This window comes from Parasteatoda tepidariorum, chromosome 4 (genome assembly GCF_982258835.1).
Source record: "Parasteatoda tepidariorum strain Cologne lab strain chromosome 4, Ptep-v5.0, whole genome shotgun sequence".
NCBI classification, from domain to species: Eukaryota; Metazoa; Arthropoda; class Arachnida; order Araneae; family Theridiidae; genus Parasteatoda; species Parasteatoda tepidariorum.
In genome coordinates, this window is record NC_141758.1 from 93617497 (window position 1) to 93638465 (window position 20969).

A 20969-nucleotide genomic window follows, 5' to 3' on the forward strand; every position below is an offset into this window, starting at 1 on the left:
GACTCTATCAAATTTGTGATTCATATTTTATAGGAATCAAACAAACGTGCTGCCATCTGGTGCACATAAAACATAACAGCTGCAAGCCTAATAAAATTTCTTTTTACATGCTTTTATATAATATATATATAATATATCTATATATACTAAATTTCAAACAGACTAAAATGGTCGTATTTACATATAAATATAAAAAGTCTATTCATTGCGATTGGCTAAAAAAAATTGCATGAGCAATCAAGTATAACATAAATTAAATTCAACACAGTCAGAAATGCATGGCAATATGCATCAAAAGCTTCTTTACACACAAAAGTGACCATAGCATGCTGGATAGCTCTTCCTTGTCTTTTGAGTATTGTGTCCATTTTGAAATGTTGCTCGTTTTATATATCACATTGGACGAGACCAAAAAATTGAGACTCGTAATCGGAGAAACATTTCACTTGTGTCTCAATAAATAGCTCAGTTTTGCTTCTGGGGCATATTGTTCTACGCCGATCTTTCTTTTTTTAATTAAATCATTGAGCCGCAAATCCAATTGAGATCGAGATTAATACTTAATGGAGGCACGGATAATCATCTGACCAAAAAGATTCGTGTTAATAATGTTTAGAGTAAATAAAAATATTACATTGACAAAGTAATTTGTATATATAATATATATATATGTATGTATAAATAATATAATATGAAGTAAAAACAGAGATACTGATTCTATGACCAATGCAATTAATTGCACTTAAAGCATAGTTTTTCGTTATATATACCTGATGGGAGTGATGTTACATTGTCTCATAACTTTGAAAAATGATTTTTTTCTTAACAAAAAAACGTGTACAAACATTTGAACAATGAGTTATTATAAATTAATGTGACTTTAAGTCTTTTTCCAAAATCTGGAAAAATGACTTATCTTAAATAACATTTAAAAAAATTCCCGAAACCTTGACCCCAAAATGGAGGATGAAAAATTCCAACAAAATAGTGAAGAGAGAAAAAAAAGGAGCCTACATTAAGGCTTGTGAAGTAAGTATCAGTTGTTTTCAGGATTTGTCGTTGTGTATCAGTCCCAGATCTTTCGGTCTTATTCATGGCTCATGTATGTTTAGGTAACAGCGTAGAACTTTTAAGATCTTCTGGAACAAATTAAGAATAGAGATCCCCTTTTAATTTTAAGACAGATGGGAATCGGTAGTGAATCATGTCTGGATCAGTCAGTCCACAAAACGTGTGCAAGCCTTTTTCCATTTGCACTGCGTGCACCACATGTCCCTGTTTTCCATGCCATACACTTTGCGGCATTTGCGACTCTCAGAGCGTGTCCTGCGATGGATTGGGGACGAGGCTTTACTGGGCGATGGAGCCGACTTCAAGCTGAGGCGCATGCATTTTTGTGGAGAACCCTGGAAAAAAATTGAATTTAATATAAAAGAAATAAATGTGCACAAATTAGGGAATAAATGAAAAGAATAATTAAAATTCTAAGTATGCATGATAGTCCGTGATCCCAGCTTTTAAAGTCCCGCAGTGGACTGATTGTTAAGATACGGTTCCCAGCAGATCACCGAAGTCAAGCATCACTGGCTGCGGTCAGTGTGCAGGTGGGTGGCCTCTTGGATCAGTCTGCGTAGGGACTGAGGGTGTGCGGTATTGGACCTCGTTAAACTGGACTTCGCGTGCAGGTCGTCGGGCTACCGAAGCGGGGGTGCCATCCCCTCAGCAGAGGATCAAAATTGTGATGGCATGTCTTCGGATCATCCTCAGGGATGTTTCCCTGACCGTCGCCATTAGCCCATTGTGCAGGTCTAGTGCGATGTAAATAAACTACAATAACCAACAACAACACATCTCTTAATTTATATTTTTATAATGACTGTAAGAAATTAAATCTAAAAGGTAGACATGTATTGCACATTAAGTGAGGTAAAAACAAAATTGCAATAAAAATCTGTCGAATCACAACTGAGGAAAGCGGGACAGAAAATATCAAAATCTTATTGATTGCTTGATGAAATTTAAGGGTATTTCTAATAATTACTTTTCAACTTCTCTTTGTTTTATATAGAAGTCAAACAGGTTTTAATGATTGCAGTCCTGCCGCTCATGTTTGTGATCATATAGATTTTTAAAACCGATTTTGCTTCTTCCTCGCCAGATTAAGTTTCATGTATGTTATATGTAAGATATATATTCCATATTAAGTTGTGACCCAAATGTGTGTTCTCCTTTGACAAAGATTCTACAAATATATATTAAGGGATGGGTTTATGGAGCACCATTCAAGGTGCGCAAATATTATCTGACCTACTTCGACTTGCAATAACAAATAACTGAAATAAAATGGCCAAGAAATGTAGCTCGCATGTCATATATACACTCCTCAAAAGTGAAATTGCAACACCAAGAAATAATGCACGTAGCGTCATGCAAATTTCAGGAGCGATAGAAGTGAGATGGATATGCAAATGATTAAATTTGCGCACGCATCTGATCACGTGGTACGCATATTCGGGCTATAAAGGCCAGCAACTTTCCCTTCTCATAAACGGCATCTGAGGTTTTGCGTAGCATTTGCGACTTTCGAAAAAGCGTAGAAAATGCCTCTGAGACGTCGGCGAGCTCAATACCATCAGTTAACGACCGGGGAACGCGACCGTATTATCACACTCCATGAACTTGGTTTGTCGCTGCGTGCAATGGCAACTCGTGTTGGGCACAACGTGAGTACCATCCAACGTTGTGTCACACGATGGATTCAGGAAGGTCTACGTGCTAGCCGAAGAGGAAGTGGTGCGCACAAGTGCACGTCAGAGCGCACAGCCCGGCGTATTCGCCAGTTGACTATTCAAGACCTTTTCTCCACGGCACGTGCCATCCGAAGCCGGTTGCCTTCAGGAGCAGGTGGATCTGTGTCCACCCAAACCATATGCAACAGATTGAATGAAGTACAGTTACGTGCACGGGTACCAGCAACAGGGGTACCGTTGACCGCTTTACACAGGGCTAGGCGCCTGGTGTCATGTCATCGTCATCGTACCTGGACCATCCAATGGCATCGGATATTGTTCATGGATGAATCTCGTTTCTGTCTGTGGAGAAATGACGGTCGTCGACGGGTATGGCGGCGACCCGGAGAACGCTACGAACCAGCCCATTACGCCGAGCGTCACAACGGTCCTACACCGGGCATCATGGTTTGGGGTGGCATAATGTTTGATCGCAGAACGCCCCTGGTACACATTCACCACAGTTTGACAGCGGACCGCTACGTCACACAAGTTGTGTATCCCGTTGTTCTGACCTTGTTGCAGGGCGCACCCAACACGGTATTCCAGCAAGACAATGCCAGGCCGCATGTCGCACGGCGAACTATTAACAGCCTGACTGGATTTGACATCCTTCCCTGGCCGGCAGCCTCTCCAGATCTGAATCCCATAGAACACCTATGGGATCTCATTGGACGTGGCATGAACAGAGGACCAATGGCCCAAACCATCGATGATCCGCGCACAGCAGTGGATGTGGCTTGGCAAAGGTTACCTCAGGCAACCATCAATGGAGTCATTGATAGCATGCCTCGCCGGATTGAGGCCTGTATAGCTGCCCGAGGTGGCCACATTAGATATTGAATAAATTGCTTTATAACGATTTTACTAGTCTGTTTTTTTAATCATTTGCATATCCATCTCACTACTATCGTTCCTGAAATTTGCATGACGCTACGTGCATTATTTCTTGGCGTTGCAATTTCACTTTTGAGGAGTGTATGTTAACGTGAATGATTGAAATTGGTGGTTGTTGACCTCCACTGGTGAATATTGACCGATAAAATAGTCGCTTCAGTAAATGTCTGAAATATATACTAAGTCTAGTCAAGTGCCACTGCCTGGTATGCATTTGCCCGGTATGCCCTACATCGATGTTTCTTTAAGATCAAGTGCCTCTGTCCGGTATGCATTTAACCGGTACTTTGAACACTGGTGTTTTTCCTAATCTATCCTCAGCAGATATTAAAATATCGAATAAACATCAACGAATAAATTACAGTAGGGAACCGATTATCCGGAACGATCGCTATTCCGGATAACTGATTTTTCCAGTTTTCTGAATCGCTACAAAAAGCCGTTTTTTTTATTGTTAAACCCAACTAAAAAAAAAAAAAATTTGGAAATAATCTTAAAAAGAAGAAAAAACGATGAAAACACACTAATGATTATTTGCAAAATGACGGAAAGGTAAACATCTTTCAAAAAAGAAAGAAAAATCCTAAAATTTTATGAGGAAAAGAATTTTTTTTTTTTTAAAAATATGACGGGAAACTTTATCGAATTTCGTTCCGGTTTTTTGGTTTTCCGGTTTTCTGATTTCCGGATAACGGGTTCTGTACTACTATCAAATCGGATATAACAAATATTTCAGAATTCACCAAAGTGACAACGTGATTGTTGACATTCACCGGTGAAAGTCGACGTTCTCTTGATTTCGGTCATTAAAGGTAACATATATATAGTGTATACTCTAATAACCACCCTTGATATATACATATTTATTCAAAAGGATAGACCAGAAATAATTAATTAATATTTAATAAAATATAAATTGGACTTAAACAATCTGCGTGCTATTCAAAAAAAATGATAGTTTTAATTGTTTTTTAACAGTGGTTTTTAATGTCCACTTTTTGCTGCCCGACAAAACATTCAAAATTTAGCCAAATTCGTCCGACACACGAAAATTATGTGTTTTTGAGTGCACCTCAGCAGTAGCATGGTCGTTTAGAGTTATCGGCAAATGTCGACACATGACGTGAGGAAGTATAACTCACAGCCGAGGGTGAAACTGAATGTCTATAGTCTGTTCAACGAGAACTGATAGTGGAAGTAAACAAAAGGGTTGCTGTTTGATCGCCAACGTTTGCCACTTCAACGGTTTCTTCGCTGAATGGGCGATTTCGTTTGAATCGACAGAGCCTTCGCTTTTATATAAAAAGACGAAAACGATATTCGGTTTTTTGACACCTTAGAATTAGATAACAAAGCGTAAAATTGAAATATTTACATGAAAATACGTTTCTAATTGTTTCAGTAAACACATAATTTAATTTTGAGAATAGTTTTAATGTATTTTTTTTAAGTTTAAATTAAGTTAGTTTTAATATATCTTGCGTAAATATCTATGCAAAACATAACTTTTATAATTCCATCGTAAAAGTCGTATAGAATTGAAAGTATATGTTAAAAAAATACTCTTTATTTTCATAATTACCACTTTTTTAAATTTATTAAAAGTTAAATAATATTTAAAAAAGTTTTATGTTTCACCGATTGATTTAAAAATATATTTGAAGGATTACATTATTTGTATTTTTAAACTGTTATCTTTATTTTTCTAAGGGAAGTATGTTTGAAGTCTAATTTTTTTAACAGGGAATGAAATGTTCTTGTAAAGTTTGCTAAATTAGAATCATCGTTCACAGCTTTGAGAACTTTGTTTATTGTCGGAATTTCGTTATGGCGGAAAAAATCATGAACTTTCCTTCTTACAGCATTTTTGTCGAAATCATCCAAAAAAGTTTTACGAGATTTAGTCCTCTTCGATGAATGTAATGTACTATCCCTTTTATATTCTTTAATAATTCTGAAAACAGAAGTTGTGCTAAGTCCCGATGCAAAAACCGCATGGTCAGCCACATCAATATCTGGTTTTGAATGCATTTCTGTTTTATAATTGTTCAATATTATTTCCTTCTCAGCTTTACTTATGTAAGATTTCTTCTGCCGTTTTTTAGGAGGATTTAAATCCTTCACTTTATTTTCCTATTGCTCATGAAACACCTGCAAAAAGACACCACGGTGAAACAAACAACCCTCTAAGAAATAAGAGTTTTTGCTTGACTGCTAGGCGCTATTTGTCATTAATCCGGTGCCAAGCAGACAACGGTATTGCGCCGAATAGCACGCCGCTTTGTTTACTTTCACTATCAGTTCTCGTTGAACAGACTATACCTGATGGTGTACCCTAGCTCTCACGTAACGCAGTGAACAAAGGCGTCAGCATTGACAGCAGTTTGATCGTGAGTTCGATTCTTGCAGCCATCTAAATTAGCTGTGCTTGTCAGCAATTAGGTCTACGAAAGTTCCCTCGATTTTTAGTTCAGACACAAAAATCAGAAATGTAAGAACAAAAAGGTAAAAATCAAGACAAATATGGGCATCATCAGGAGAACTACGAACTCAGCGTAATATATTGTTCCACTAAACCTTTTTCAATACTTTAAGCTGCATTAAATGATGGCGATTTTTAATAAATTTAAACTAAAATGTCAATAAAATTTTAATTAGATAAAAATTTGATAGACATACCATGGTGCTTGGAGCACTGGCAGCATATTCATGTAAGTTCCAAACAGCAGATTTCTGTAGTTGTGGTATGGATATTGGAGATGCTTGCGTGAAACTCGGGCTTATCACCTACACAAGGGAAATAATTTTTTAGAAATATATCTCACTCTATATAACAATATATATATATTTCACAATACAACAAATAGACATTTCACACAAGAAATTAGTTTTTAACTCAACGTTGTTCTACAAGAGTTGTTCTTAAAACACTGAAATATTTTAAAATGGATTGTTAATTTTTCACTTGACTCCATCCAGATTCTATACATTTTGGTAAGTTTTTAACTCATAGCAAATACATCGAAAATATAAATTCGTCATAATTAATTATACACAACATGAATATTAATATAGCAGCATTAACAAACAGGATTCACTTAGTCCTCAATTAATGCTAGTTTGTCCCAATTCAGGAGTTCCGTTAATTTCTGGATTGGGTTCAAAATTACGAAACTACGGAGTTCAACATTGATAGCTATAAAAGGTAGGCTGTTCAATGCTGGTTATAAAATTTTCTTGGTTTTTTCTGCTAAATTTAGTTTATTAAATTATCTGTCCCGCTCTGGGTTGAACTAAGAGAATGTGCGTTAAAGTCTTTTAAACCAGCCAAAGGCCAGGATTGCCTGGTTGGCAGAGAGCTGGACTCAGGTTCGTAAGAACGGAAATTCGAATCCAGCCAACCAAAGTCTCCCCGTGTAGTAAATGGTGACCGGTGCATGTTAAATAAGTCGGGTCACAAAGTCCTCTATGTTCCCATAATAAATTATGCCTCTGGGGTTCTGAATAGGAGATTGATCATTATCTGGTTCAGGTAAAAATCACAATTTGTGGATCAATAAATGGGTGTATGAGTGAGTCCGCCTTATAAACGGGTGTGATGTATGGATGTGGCAGAAGTCGAACTCTTAGCCGTAGATGGCGCCACTGGCAAGCAAGAACCCCTTGCCTTAAATTGCCCACGACAACAACAACAAACCACCAAAAAAAATATGTATAGATTAATTTCTTTACCGTCTTTCTTACTTGAGTATGTTTCCTGTACTCAGGGTCCTCGTGGGCTGGCCTTGCCATGTCCAGGTGACTGAGGGTGGGCACAGAAGAGGAGTAGATGGAAGATCCATTGAGGTATGGACTCGGAGTGCTCTCCACCTCCATTTCTGTGTAATAAAACTCTTCCTCGTGGTCGCTGCCTTCTTCAGAATCTAACATCTCTCCACTTCGTCTAAAAAGGAACACATGCACAATCGTTAAGCAAAAAAGTTTTACGAAAGGATATGGAACGAAATGCAATATGGAATGGATCCCTTACTTCAAGTGCTGTGTCCTTACGTGCCTCTCTACTTGTTCGCATTCCGGGTACTGCTGGCCACATCCTGGCCATGTACATTGAAAGACTAATCTTGTGCGATATGGACTCTAAAAAAGGAAGAGGAAAAAAAGGATATGAAGCATTATGTTAACCAATGTTACACAATAAGCATAGGGCATAATGTTTGGTTTAAACATTTATTGATAGATGTCTGATGAATGGTGGAATTTTGCTATCTTCCTCGTCTGATTAGCCTTTTTTTGAACTTAGAGAGGATGCTGTACAGCGGGAGAAAATTTTCCTAGCAAATTCTGTTTCATTTTGTTTGTTTCTGTTTGTTGATATTTTAAAGTTTAGAGATAAGTGAGTTCAGGTAAACGTAGAGTAAGCCATGAAGTTTTGAATACTTAAAAAATGCTTTCAATGTATCAAAAGACAAACAAAATACTGCAGGATAACTTCCCTAAAACGCGTGCGTAATCCTAAGTAATCCTGCGATATTTTCTTTGGATTTTGGTATTTCTAAAAAAACATTTTTTTAAGTAGAGTAAGCCATGAAGTTTTGAATACTTAAAAAATGCTTTCAATGTATCAAAAGACAAACAAAATACTGCAGGATAACTTCCCTAAAACGCGTGCGTAATCCTAAGTAATCCTGCGATATTTTCTTTGGATTTTGGTATTTCTAAAAAAACATTTTTTTAAGTAGAGTAAGCCATGAAGTTTTGAATACTTAAAAAATGCTTTCAATGTATCAAAAGACAAACAAAATACTGCAGGATAACTTCCCTAAAACGCGTGCGTAATCCTAAGTAATCCTGCGATATTTTCTTTGGATTTTGGTATTTCTAAAAAAACATTTTTTTAAGTAGAGTAAGCCATGAAGTTTTGAATACTTAAAAAATGCTTTCAATGTATCAAAAGACAAACAAAATACTGCAGGATAACTTCCCTAAAACGCGTGCGTAATCCTAAGTAATCCTGCGATATTTTCTTTGGATTTTGGTATTTCTAAAAAAACATTTTTTTAAGTAGAGTAAGCCATGAAGTTTTGAATACTTAAAAAATGCTTTCAATGTATCAAAAGACAAACAAAATACTGCAGGATAACTTCCCTAAAACGCGTGCGTAATCCTAAGTAATCCTGCGATATTTTCTTTGGCTTTTGGTACTTCTAAAAAAACATTTTTTTAAGTAGAGTAAGCCATGAAGTTTTGAATACTTAAAAAATGCTTTCAATGTATCAAAAGGCAAACAAAATATTGCAGGATAACTTACCAAAAACGTGTGCGTAATCCTGCCATATTTTGTTTGGGTTTTGATATTTTGGAAAAAAAAAGCACTCGAAACTTCATGGTTTACTCGACATTTTTCTCGCTTTTCCATTGAATTTAAACTATTTATTTGCCAACGCTCCAGTGGTGGCTTTAAATCTACCATCGATGAGAACCAGCGTTTCAGAAAAGTAAAGGCGACCGATGCGCAATGTTAACAACAGTGCCGCCATCAGGCCGTCGGTCACGAAATTGCTTAGCTTCATTCTCACAGCTTCGTTGACCCACCAATGAGTGAGTGCTTTACTTTATTTTACTACAATCACTTCAGTAATTCCTGCATTACTTTAAATCAATCACTTTACAATTCCAGGATTATTTTATCGTAATCAAGATCATCTTTTACAATAGTTTTCATGGGTCATATTTGCCCCTGTTTACAAGCTCGAGCTTAAGATACTTCCAACTGAAAGGCTTGGGATATTGTAGTGATAAGCTTCATTTGTTTCGAAAAAGTGACCATTTTTAGATCAAATGCTTCCTCAATTTTGCTTCCAAATAGGTACTTAACTAACTTCGGAAATTGCCACTAGATAGCAGCACAATACAAAAAAAAACATCTCATTGTTTGAATAGAAATCGCAGTGTTAAAAAAAGCTCTCCTGAATAATATTAAAAATGTGGCTTATCATTAAAATGCCCAAAGCCTTTGTACTTGCTAACACACTTTTTTCTGTTTTAAAAAAAGAAAAACAAATGACTCATCCACCTTCTTTTTAAAATTATTTGATTGATTCTGACAACTGTATAATAATAAAATAAAACAGAAAACGATTTTCATTCGAATTCGAACATAAGTTTATTTATCTCTACATCAATCAACCTTCAAATGGAAGGGGGGGGGGAGGGGAACTAAAGAACATCTAATTGGATTTTAATCGCCCAAGTATGGCTCTATTATCATTTGAATTCCGGTAAACAAGAGGATCTGCTTTCCATCATCTGCGAGGTGAGTAAACAAACGTTTTTGGCAACCTAGCACATTTTCTAAGATCAATGAACCCGAAAAAAATATGATTTTTTTTTATTCCATCGACAACACAGAAAAAAATAACCTATATTTCTACCCGTAAAACATACATAAATATCTTATAACTATTTTCCGTTTTGTTCCTTACATGCTGACGAAAGATGTTATAGCCGTGAGTCATGCATTTTTAGTTAAGTGACATAATAGGATTGGTTTTTAGATGTGATAAGTAGAAAAAAATAGAAGAAAGAAAAAAAAGGAAATCATAGTAAAAGTAAATCGTACTCATGATAAATCGATTTAATAAACATAAATGAGATTGATTTGTTTTCCTGTACTTTTAAGTCATACATCTTGAGATTTTTTTTTTTAAATCCAGCAACAGTCGTATATATTGAACGAGATGTGCAAGTTCAATTTAAAATTTTGTTTTAGAATGAATGATTTTAATGTTATTTATCTCTATTATCCACGCGTAATACGCATTCTGTGAGAAAACACGCACCACATTTTTGATGGAACGCACCCGCCTCTCAATTATCTACTATAAGCATAAAGTGCGAACAGATCACGTCACTGTGACGTCGCATTCACCATCACGATCCTGTGAATAGAATATAAATAAACATGCATAAACAGATTGTCAAATGTATTTTTAATTGACTTTTTTTAAATAATGGAACGATTAAGATTAATTCAGAGCTGAAATCGATATTTAAAAAAATACCGATGATTTTTTTTTCACTATGATGTTAACAATAACTTTTTTTTTTTTTTTTTTATGGAAAATTCATAGCAATTCGAAATTTTCTTAATAAGAAAGATGCAGTTTATAAGGCGCAAATTTGAGGTAAAATTAAATTATACTCGTCTATTACCGTTGGTTGATTTCCAAAAATTAAAACATTCTTCGGCGAAACATAATTCGCAATGATTATGAATAATTGAATAGCTTTGATTAATTTCGGAGCTGGAATCTAAGAAAAATACTGTTATGTTTTTTCTTTCTGATATGCGTTCTTTTTCCACAATACATTAAAGATTAATAGCTTTCGTTTAGCAAACTTAATGCATTTCTAAATCCGATTAACAAGATGCAATATTTTGGATGCAAATTTGAAGTAAAATTGCATCATACGCGTTCATTACCGTTAATTGATAACCAAAAATTAAAACATTCGCCGGTGAAAAATAATAAATAATGATTATGAGTAATTAAATAGCTTTGATTATTTTCAGAGAGAGAATCTGAATCTACGGAAAATGATGTCATATTTTCTTTCTAATATATGTTTTTTTCCCCATTATACATTAACAATGAATAGTTTTTGCTTATTAAACTTATTGCATTTTCAAATCTGGTTAACAGGATGCAAATATGATGCAAAATTGCATCGCTTTCTTTCTTCCTCTACCGTTTATTGATTTCCAAAAAAAATGAAAACATTTGCCGGCCGGCATGTACTTCCACGCAGAATCGATTTTCATAGAAAAGATGACAACATAGAATCTTGACGTCACGTGGGATCTTTGTTTATCGACAAAGTGGCGTGAGTTGCGCGCGCACGACACTGTGCCCCCGCAGTGACGTCACAGAATGTGGCAGAACGTAAACACCGATTCAAAATATGCTTCACCACGAAGTACAGAAAAACACGTTGTGGTTTTTTGTTGATCCAAATGTTATTGCATTTCATTTTATTATTTTTTATCTCGTTGTTTTGAAAAGCGGTTCAATTTGACAGGTTGTGATAAAGTCAACAGAGCAGGAGCTCAAATAAATCTATTTTAATTTTTTTTTTTTTTTTTTTTTTTTTTTTAATAAATGTTATCTACTTTTCTAGAGATTTCCTTTTGGTTCTGCTAGTGTAAAAAAAAAAGAAAATCGTAACTCAGATGTTAATGGGACAAGATAAAAAATTAGATTTGGAACAGTTGAAATATTTCTGTGTTTTCAATATTCCTCACATAGATTCTCCTGGAATCAATTGCAGCTCAAATGAAAACAACTCAAATTAAAACAAATAAAAAAAATTTAGAATTTTAAAATTAGTTCAAACATAATGGAGAGTAACCAAAGTGAAAAATAACAGTTGTAGTGAAAAATAATTTACTTAGTAGCAAATAATTTTGTTTTATTTTATTATCGTCACTGAACAGCCGACCCAACTTTGGGTTTACTACTACTTATGTTCAACTCCGTAGTCTTGTAATTTTGAACCCAACCCAGAAGTCAAGGGTACTTCTGGATCAAGTAAGTATTGGGAGAAATTTGCCTCCGTGGAGTTTGCTTCCGTGGAGGACTTTTTGATGGAACTAACCCGCATTTGCATTACATGTAGAGAAAAACCACGAAAACCTTTTAGACTGACGACAAGGGGACTCTAGCCCATGACTCAATCACTGAGGATATTTTCTACGTCAGCACTGTGGTCGGTTCGAGCCGGGTGTTTATCGAACAGCCATGGCTGGGATTCGAACATATCTATGTTTAAGAATAGCGATATTTTATAATTTAACTAATTTATATTATTTTTACGTTAGTCAATAATTTCCCTAACTAAATAAAATTTAAGAACACTCTCATAATAATATATATTCAATAATTATCGTTATGCATAATATTCGCTAAACTACCTTTACGATAACTGTGGCATGGATAATTATTGTTATTGCGATAATAATCGTAATATGGCAGTTATCGTAAAGCATCGCATCACGATATTGTTGAATTTGATATTCCAAAGCATATTATCGGTACCCAGTGATATGCGTAAACCACACGAAGGAAAAAATTCCAGTAAAATTACCGTATTATATTGTAATGATATTTCTTATAAATAAAAACTATATTTCTAGTGTTAAAAACTAAAATATACGGTATTTAAACCACTCATTTGGTAATTATTCCGTTCATATGGTAACGGTTAACCGGAAATTCTGGTTTTCTAAATTATAGTTCGTATTACCCCACATTTAGTAAAAAAAAACTGAAAAGTAAATTTAACGGAGTAAACGGTTTTTATGCCCTGCTGTAAACTATGAAAAAAATCAATACATTTTACCACATTTACCGAATTCTATCACATATAAAACATTATTTTTTCGTTAATTTTACCAAAATCATTACCAAAACGCTTCGGTAAAAATTACCGAGCTTTTTGGTGTTCTCATAGAGCCAGAAACACGGTACATTTTACCAAATTCCGGTAGTTATGAACATTCTTTTCTTTCTCAGTAATGTAGCGTTGTTCACACATGTTGGCCAATCTGGTCTAATAATCCCTATGACCAACAAATAACCCTATGACCAATGTATAAAAATCCCTATGACGAACAATTTTTTATAACTAAGGATAAAAAAAAAAAAAAACTAATATTCTCTCTCTTTCTCTTTTTTAGTTGAATGAAGAGGGAATTAAGAAAGTTATTCCGTTAGCAAGAGGGAAAAAGGAAACAAGGTATGTAAAGACGTCGAATATTGTTAAGAGTATTAAAATCTGAACAAAAAAAAGTGGGCATTACTGTGCCTATGATAGTAATGTCGACAAAGGGGACTTAAAAAAGAACAGGCCCCCTTTTATGACCTCACAGATGTTCGAAGCGAATTCTTAGAAAGAAAACATTCTTCAGGCGTGTGTCAATGAGTAGGAATTTTTATAGCAAACGATATTGTGATTGGAGCGATTCAACAGAAAGGGGAGAGTTGTAAATCTTTGCATTCGGGGAAGCCCTGGTTCTGCAGTCAATGCTTTATTTTGAAAGGTTAGGCAATATTAACAATAGAAAATAAGGTATAGTAAAAAAGTTATGTGGTATGAAAAATGAATGTAGGTTTTATTCATCGAAAGTGGTTTTTATGGAGGATTGTAGAATAATACAAGTTGCACATTTTATATTTGAAAACTATGCTATAAAATTTTGATTTCACTACACTTTTGATTTTAATCAATACATTTGTACAATTTTTATTGCTGTTTTAATCTATTTTTTTTAAACTATATTTGTGGAAATGTTGCCAAACTTTTCATTCTATAAATACACATATATTTGTACAATTTTGATGTTGTCATGCTTTTTTTTAATTTAATAAGCGTATACGTACATTTTTAATATTTATATATTTTTTAAAAAAAATATTTATAGAAATAATTTTTTATCTTTAGAAAAAATAAATTTTAAAATTCGGGTTGGGACAAAACCGTTTTTCTCAAAAATTCCTTTCATTAGTAGAACTATCGTCGTCTTCTTTTCTTTGTTCGCCTTGTCCACGCGTGGACAGGAACCTTTTCTTCTGAGCATGGCTTATCTTCAAAGCGTAATAACTCTCGGAGATAACGGACTTCCATATTATTGATTTGTCAAATTTTAGCAATCCACAAAATGCAACAGATGGCGACTGAATCGTTATTTTTGTGAAAAATGGACACACACTTTGTTTCTCCCTCAGTTTTACATTGTAGAATTTTAATATTACAACAATATTTCTGTAAAATTTTAATGCTATAAACTTTTTATCTCATACCAATACTTTCACAATTTCAATATTACCAAATTATATTTGAACAATTTTATTTGTTTTATAACTATATTTGTGAAATTTTAAGATTCCCTTTCTTTTCATTCCAATGTATGCAGAATTTTAATACAACCCAACCAGATTGGTAGTATATTTAATTTTATAGTCATTAATCTGCACAATTTCAACGCTACCAAACTTTTTATTTTATAACGATATTCGTACCATCTTAATATCACTACACTTTTCATTTTGTACTTTATTTGCTCAATTTTAATCCTATCAAACCCTTTAGTTTAAAACTATATTAATACAATATTAATATTTCATTTTATACAATTAAAATATAATTTTACAATAAATTATAAATTATATTCGTACATTTTTAAAAGTACAATACATTTCAATTAATTTTATAATCACATTACAACAAACGAGTTCATGTTACAACTACATTTGCGCAATTTTAATACTACCAAACTTTTTATTCTATAACTATATTTGCACAATTTTAAAATTTATGTAATTATAATTTTATGACTATCTTTACAAGTTTTTAATTTAATATTTCTGAAATGTTAATCTGATTTTATATATTAAAATAATTCCTAACACAAATGCCGGAAGAAATTTCGATAATTTACATCTATCCTTATAAGTGCTAATTTTTAATTATTTTTATCCCTCAATAATAATAATAATAATAAAATGTGCTCTCGATCGTATGATAAATAACAAACGAAAAGCTGAAACAACATTGACGTTCGTAGAGTATTAGATGGAAATCGTGCAATGCAAAACGTGCCGGTAAGTCAGGAAATATCACTATATCGGTCTTGCATCTCGTTCGTAAATAGCAACTTTCTCATCCAGAATAATAATAAAAACGGACTTCGCACTTTTAAATCATTAAATCGTGCGGCTTGTCATTTTTTATTTAGTTTCAAACTGTGATGAATTAGGTTAATCAGCTATCGCCCTCATCGCTAGTGGAAACAATGCAACGTTAACGAAAGTTCGAAAGGAAAAGGAACTTTTTTAATCCCTAGATAGAGAAGAGACAATTATTAAATCTGATACAGAAAGACTGAAATTAGACTTTGGAGATGGAAACTTAAGATGATTCCAATACGATAACTGAAACGAATATCATAAGATATAAATAAACATGGAAGTACAATTACATTTCTATTCATTTACTTATTTATTTTAAAAAAATATTGTCATTATTTTAAAAGGATTTTGCAATCAAATATTTAATTAAATTTTATTATCTCGTTATAGAAAAGCGAAGTTATAAAAAAACTGACACTGTTTTCTAAACATGAGTTATTAAATGTTTTTTTTTAAATAAATTAAATAACCCATTTTCTTGTTCATAAAATTGGTTATTTAATTATTGTTATAGAAATATTGTTAATTATTTTATTTTATTTTATAACCGTCGTTGAACAGCCGACCCAACGTTTGGGTTTACGACAATTAATGTTCAACTCCGCAACCTTGTAATTTTGAACCCAATCCAGAAGACAGGGGAACTCCTGGATCATGTATTGAGAGAAATTTGCCTTCATGGAGGACTTTTTAATGGAACTAACCCGCATTTGCGTTACATGGAGAGGAAGACCACGAGAACCTCTCACGGTTAGCCTAACGGCAAGGGGACTCTAATCTATGATCCGTCTACCACTGAGGATATTTCATGTCAGCGCTGTGGTCAGTGCAAGCCGGATGCGGAATTCGCATCGACTGCGATTCGAACCCGGTTCGCCTCATTGGAAGGCGAACGCTCTATCCCCTGAGCCATCGTGGCTCTCATTATTAATTATTGTTGTCGATAAGATTTTTAAAAAAAAACTTATATTGAAAATATACATGATTTATTATACGTGATTTTAAATACGTAATTTCTGTTAACGCCTAGCTACAGCCACAGGGTCATTTTCAGGTTATCCAAGGACGAAAACACGAAGATTTGTACACATCGAATTCGAAAAATTAGTAGCATAAGAACCGTGTTTCTTTTCTAAATTAACGTTAAAAGTATTGCCAGGAATCGCTGCAAACTACTTTTTTTGTATCGCACTATTTACTACACTGCATTAAAAAAAAAAAAAAAAAAAAACATAGCGCATACACTACAAACTACGACAAAAAAGTAGCGATACTTGCAGTGAGCCACTTCCGACAACTGGAACAAGGAAAATAATTACTGAAGTATGTTATTCATAACTTTCAGTTAATTCTGCGGTACAACAAAAATACAATGCTTGTTTTACCAGAAGATACGGCAGGGGAAAGTTTTACAGAACTTAATCAGATAAAAAAGAAAGTAACAAAGAGTTCTTTTTGTATCGGTCAGTAGCGCAACTTCTTCAGAACATGTGGTCATTTAATTTCGAAGTTTCATATTCTATTTCCGAAAGGGGGGAGGGGAGAACAATGTAACAATGTTTTGACCTCCATTTCTGTCAGAACACAATAACTTTTAATGCCTTTTCAAAAACCAACAATATGAACTGATAGGACAAGCAATAAAGGGACAATAGAAAAATTGATTATTATTTTCTTCTTAAAACTTAAAACAATGATCGTATTGATCCACAACAATTGATTGGCAACGTCAAATACTTTGCATAGTTTAAGTTTCAGTTCCCAGTTAGACCGAATTAGTTTCAAAATTTGAATTGAATAAAAATACCAGGAGGCATTTTGTTTAAGAGTATCAAAGATCGTAATTAAAAGATAATTTTTTAATAACAATACCCGTAATAAAATAAGTTTTAGGTGGTTCAGGGGATAGAGAACTCGTATCCCAGGTTCGACTTACAGCGGTGACTGATTGATACAAATTATGCTCCCAGCTCGCACCGATCACAGCGTTAACGTAAAATATCCTCAGTGGTAGACGGATCAAGGGTTAGAATCCCCTTTGCCGTCGGGCTAACCATGGAGGGTTTTTATGAATTTCCTTTCTATGTAACGCAAATGCGGGTTAGTTTCATCAAAAAATCCTCCCCGAAGGCTAGCTTGTTCCAGGAGTTCCCTTGTCTTCGAGATTGGGTTCAAAATTACAAGTATAAGGAGTTGAACATTAATTGTCGTAAACTTTAGGTTGGGTCGTCTGTTCCAAAAAGAAAAAAAAGCGTAAAAAATGATGTGTTTAGAGTTGAGTTGGCTCAGAAGATAGAACGTTTACCTCCAAATGAGGTGGCCTAAGTTCGAATCCCAGCGGAATGAATTCTGCTTCCGGATCCCACCGACCACAGTGTTGACGTAAAATATCCTCAGTGGTAGATGGATCATGAGTTAGAATCCCCTTATCGTCGGGATAACCGTAGGTGGATTTCGTGGTTTTCCTTACCGTGAAACGTACATACGGGTTATTTCTATAAAATGTCCTCCACGAAGACTAGCTAGTCCCAATGCTTAATACAGGAGTTCTCCTGTCATGTGGGTAGCGTTCAAAATTACAACACTGAACTTTGATATGAACTGGGTCAGCTGTTCAACACCAGTTATAAAATAAAAGAAAATTATGTATTATGATGTGTTTAAAAAGATGTTTTAACGGTGAAAATTTGGAAAATTGAAATTAACGTGTCAAACGTAAACGTATCAAAATGATAAATCACATAATTAGTTTATTTATATAGCAATATATATATATATTTTTTTAAAAAAGATCTGCTTAAATAAATTATGTATCTAACAAGATTATATGAATAACTAGAAAGTTGTTTTTTTACATTTCTTTAATGAACGATATAAAAAATAATTTCCGTATCTGATAAAATTCACTTTAATGATGTTATGAAATAATATGTACTAAAATAACTGAAAAGATGTTAATTTATTTAAATTCATTCACTAAAATAAAATGTATTATAATATCGTGTATCTTTATAGGTAGTTGCTTCCTTAAAATTCTATAATGCATTAATTTCTGCAAAAAAAAAAAAAAAAAAAAACTCTAAAAGTAACTTTATATATTAAACAATTGATTATTGTATTCAGGGTGCGTAGCCAGAGTTTTCAACAAAAAAATAAGCACCTTTTAAGTACTTTTTAAGCACTAAAAAAATATTTTTAATCATTTTCCAAAAAGAAAAAAATCATAATTAGAATCAGTGCAGTAATAAAAACGTTTTTTTTTTCTATCGTTTAAAGTTCTTAATTTATAAACTTAAAAATCAATTAAATTCAAAAATATTTTCAAAAACTTTACCTAATCATGATAAAATAACTATCTTATGATAAATATTGCAGAGAAAATAGGGAAAATCATGAATTTTTTGTTGTAATTAAGAACGACAATTGATACGACAAAGAAAAAATCTTTTTTTAAAAATATTTAAAATTAAGCCCTTTTTACAAACCCCGAATAAAAAAAAGCACCCTTAAGGGCTTTTAAAAAAAGTAAATCAAAAATAAGCACCTTTAAGCACTTTTTAAAAACTCTACGCATAACGAGAATTTATTTTAACGAAATAAAATGCTTTAAAATGATAACTTTTACCAAAATTTTTTTTCTCCGAGTACATTTATAAAAATATACATTTTTTATCTCTTAAATAAAGAAACTAGAGATAACAATTACATAAAATGAAAAAACATTTTCTCTGCTTAGTTTAAACAAGCCGCCAAGATAACAAATGATTCAAATGATCTTAAAAGAGCCACCAAAACACTTCTCATCCAGGAATAAAAAGAATCAGTCGCTATGGTGGAAGAAATGAGGGAATTTCTTTTAAAAATAGAAAGCTGGAGAGGATCCAGGAAAGCAGGAAATAGGTCGAAAATATTTCTGAGGAGCATCTTTGGTATTCGGGGAGAAGCGACGGTGGTCGTCACCTGTTGCTAAATTATCGCGATTTCCCCCCTCACTCGGTGTTACTTCACATCATTGTCTGAAAAATTTGCGCCATCCTCCCAAAACGCGTCATGACATTGAGCTGAGAACGTTTATTTCGGTTTAGTCTGCATAAAAAACACACAATGCCAAGAACTCAGTCAAAAACTGTTGATTCAAGAGGCGTTCGTAAAAAAAGAAGTTAGGTAAATAACATAGTAATCAAGCTATTAAGTCATTCCAATAATTAAATACATAACTATACGATTTAAAGCAGTGGTGGCTCAGGGGATAGAGCGCTCGCATCTCAATGAGGGTTCGAATCCTGTCACTGGCTGGTTGATTCGAATTCCGCACCCGGCTCGCACCGACCACAGTGCTAACGTGAAATATACCCAGTGGTAGACGGATCATGGGTTAGAGTCCCTTTGCCGTCAGGCTAACCATGGGAGGTTTTCGTGGTTTTCCTCTCCATGTAACGTATAAATAACACCGTAATCAAGATAACAAGTCACTCCAATAATTAAATAAGTACGACATGAATGATACGATTTAGAGCCGTAGCGGCTCAGGGGATAAAGCCCTCGCCTCTCAATGAGGTGAACCGGGTTCGAATCCTGGCAATGGCTGGTTGATTTGAATTCCGCATCCGGTTGGCACCGACCACAGTGCTGACGTAAATTATGCTCAGTGGTAGACGGATCATGGGTTAGAGTCCCTTTCCGTCAGGCTAACCGTGGGAGGTTTCTGTGGCTTTCCTCTCCATGTAACGCAAATGCGGGTTAGTTCCATCAAAAAGTTCTCCACGCCGCAAATTTCACTCAATACTTGATACAGGAGTTCTCTTGTCTTTTGAATTAGGTTCAAAATTATAAGGGTACGGAGTTGAACATTGGTAGCCGTTAGCTGAAAATTCCGTCGACTGTTTAATAACGATTATAAAATATAAAATGATACGATTTAGTATGCTGTAAACTATAAGATTAATAACATTTAAATGATAATGAATGAATATCAACGATACAGTGCTCCACAGCATTTACTTATATATATATAATTTTTTTTTTATCATTTTCGTATAAATATTTTACTATGAACATCACCTAATAGTTTTTCGTATAAATTTTCCATTTTATTTTTTTAACACTTTTTTTGTTTGAAATTATTTGCGTTAAATATTAATTAAAAACATTTCCTTAAATAAATTTAAGAAAGATACAATTTTATAGATGCAATAAATATGAGTTCTTATGCCTCATAAGTATGATGTAAAAATATTCTTTCGATTTAAAAAAAAAATAATAATTAGATATTTCATTTAGGTATAAGAGAAGCAAACGTTAAAGTAGATTTTTTAATATTTCGCCATTAAAATAATATTTCACATTTAACACAATATTTCACATTAAAACAATATTTCACACAATAAAAATAAATGTAAATTTCAAACATTTATGAAAAATAGTTAAGAAATTTCCAAAAAGCTCTTTTCTTGCACATAAAAAGTTTAAAAACATTAAAAAAGGAATAGCATTACAATTCTTTAAAATTTCAAGTTCACTAAATTTTATTCTTTAT

General features: G+C 33.7%; 1 protein-coding gene across 4 annotated transcripts in view; it reads right to left on the bottom strand.

Annotated features, from left to right (window-relative positions):
- Positions 1 to 1149: 1149 nt before the first annotated feature.
- The window catches only part of Glut4EF (Glucose transporter 4 enhancer factor), a 111021-nt gene continuing 91201 nt past the window's right edge, over positions 1150 to 20969 (bottom strand). The window contains exons 4-7 of one of the 4 annotated variants that reach the window (XM_071182765.2): positions 7717 to 7823; positions 7419 to 7629; positions 6366 to 6473; positions 1150 to 1406 (exon numbers count right to left, since the gene is read on the bottom strand). In XM_071182765.2, coding sequence (XP_071038866.1) covers positions 1218 to 1406; positions 6366 to 6473; positions 7419 to 7629; positions 7717 to 7823 — 615 coding nt within the window. In that variant the 3' untranslated portion in view covers positions 1150 to 1217. Of the gene's footprint in view, positions 1407 to 3199; positions 4858 to 6008; positions 6474 to 7418; positions 7630 to 7716; positions 7824 to 20969 lie in introns of those variants that run through there. The other 3 variants (XM_071182766.2, XR_015433203.1, XR_015433204.1) reach the window with 3 other exon arrangements.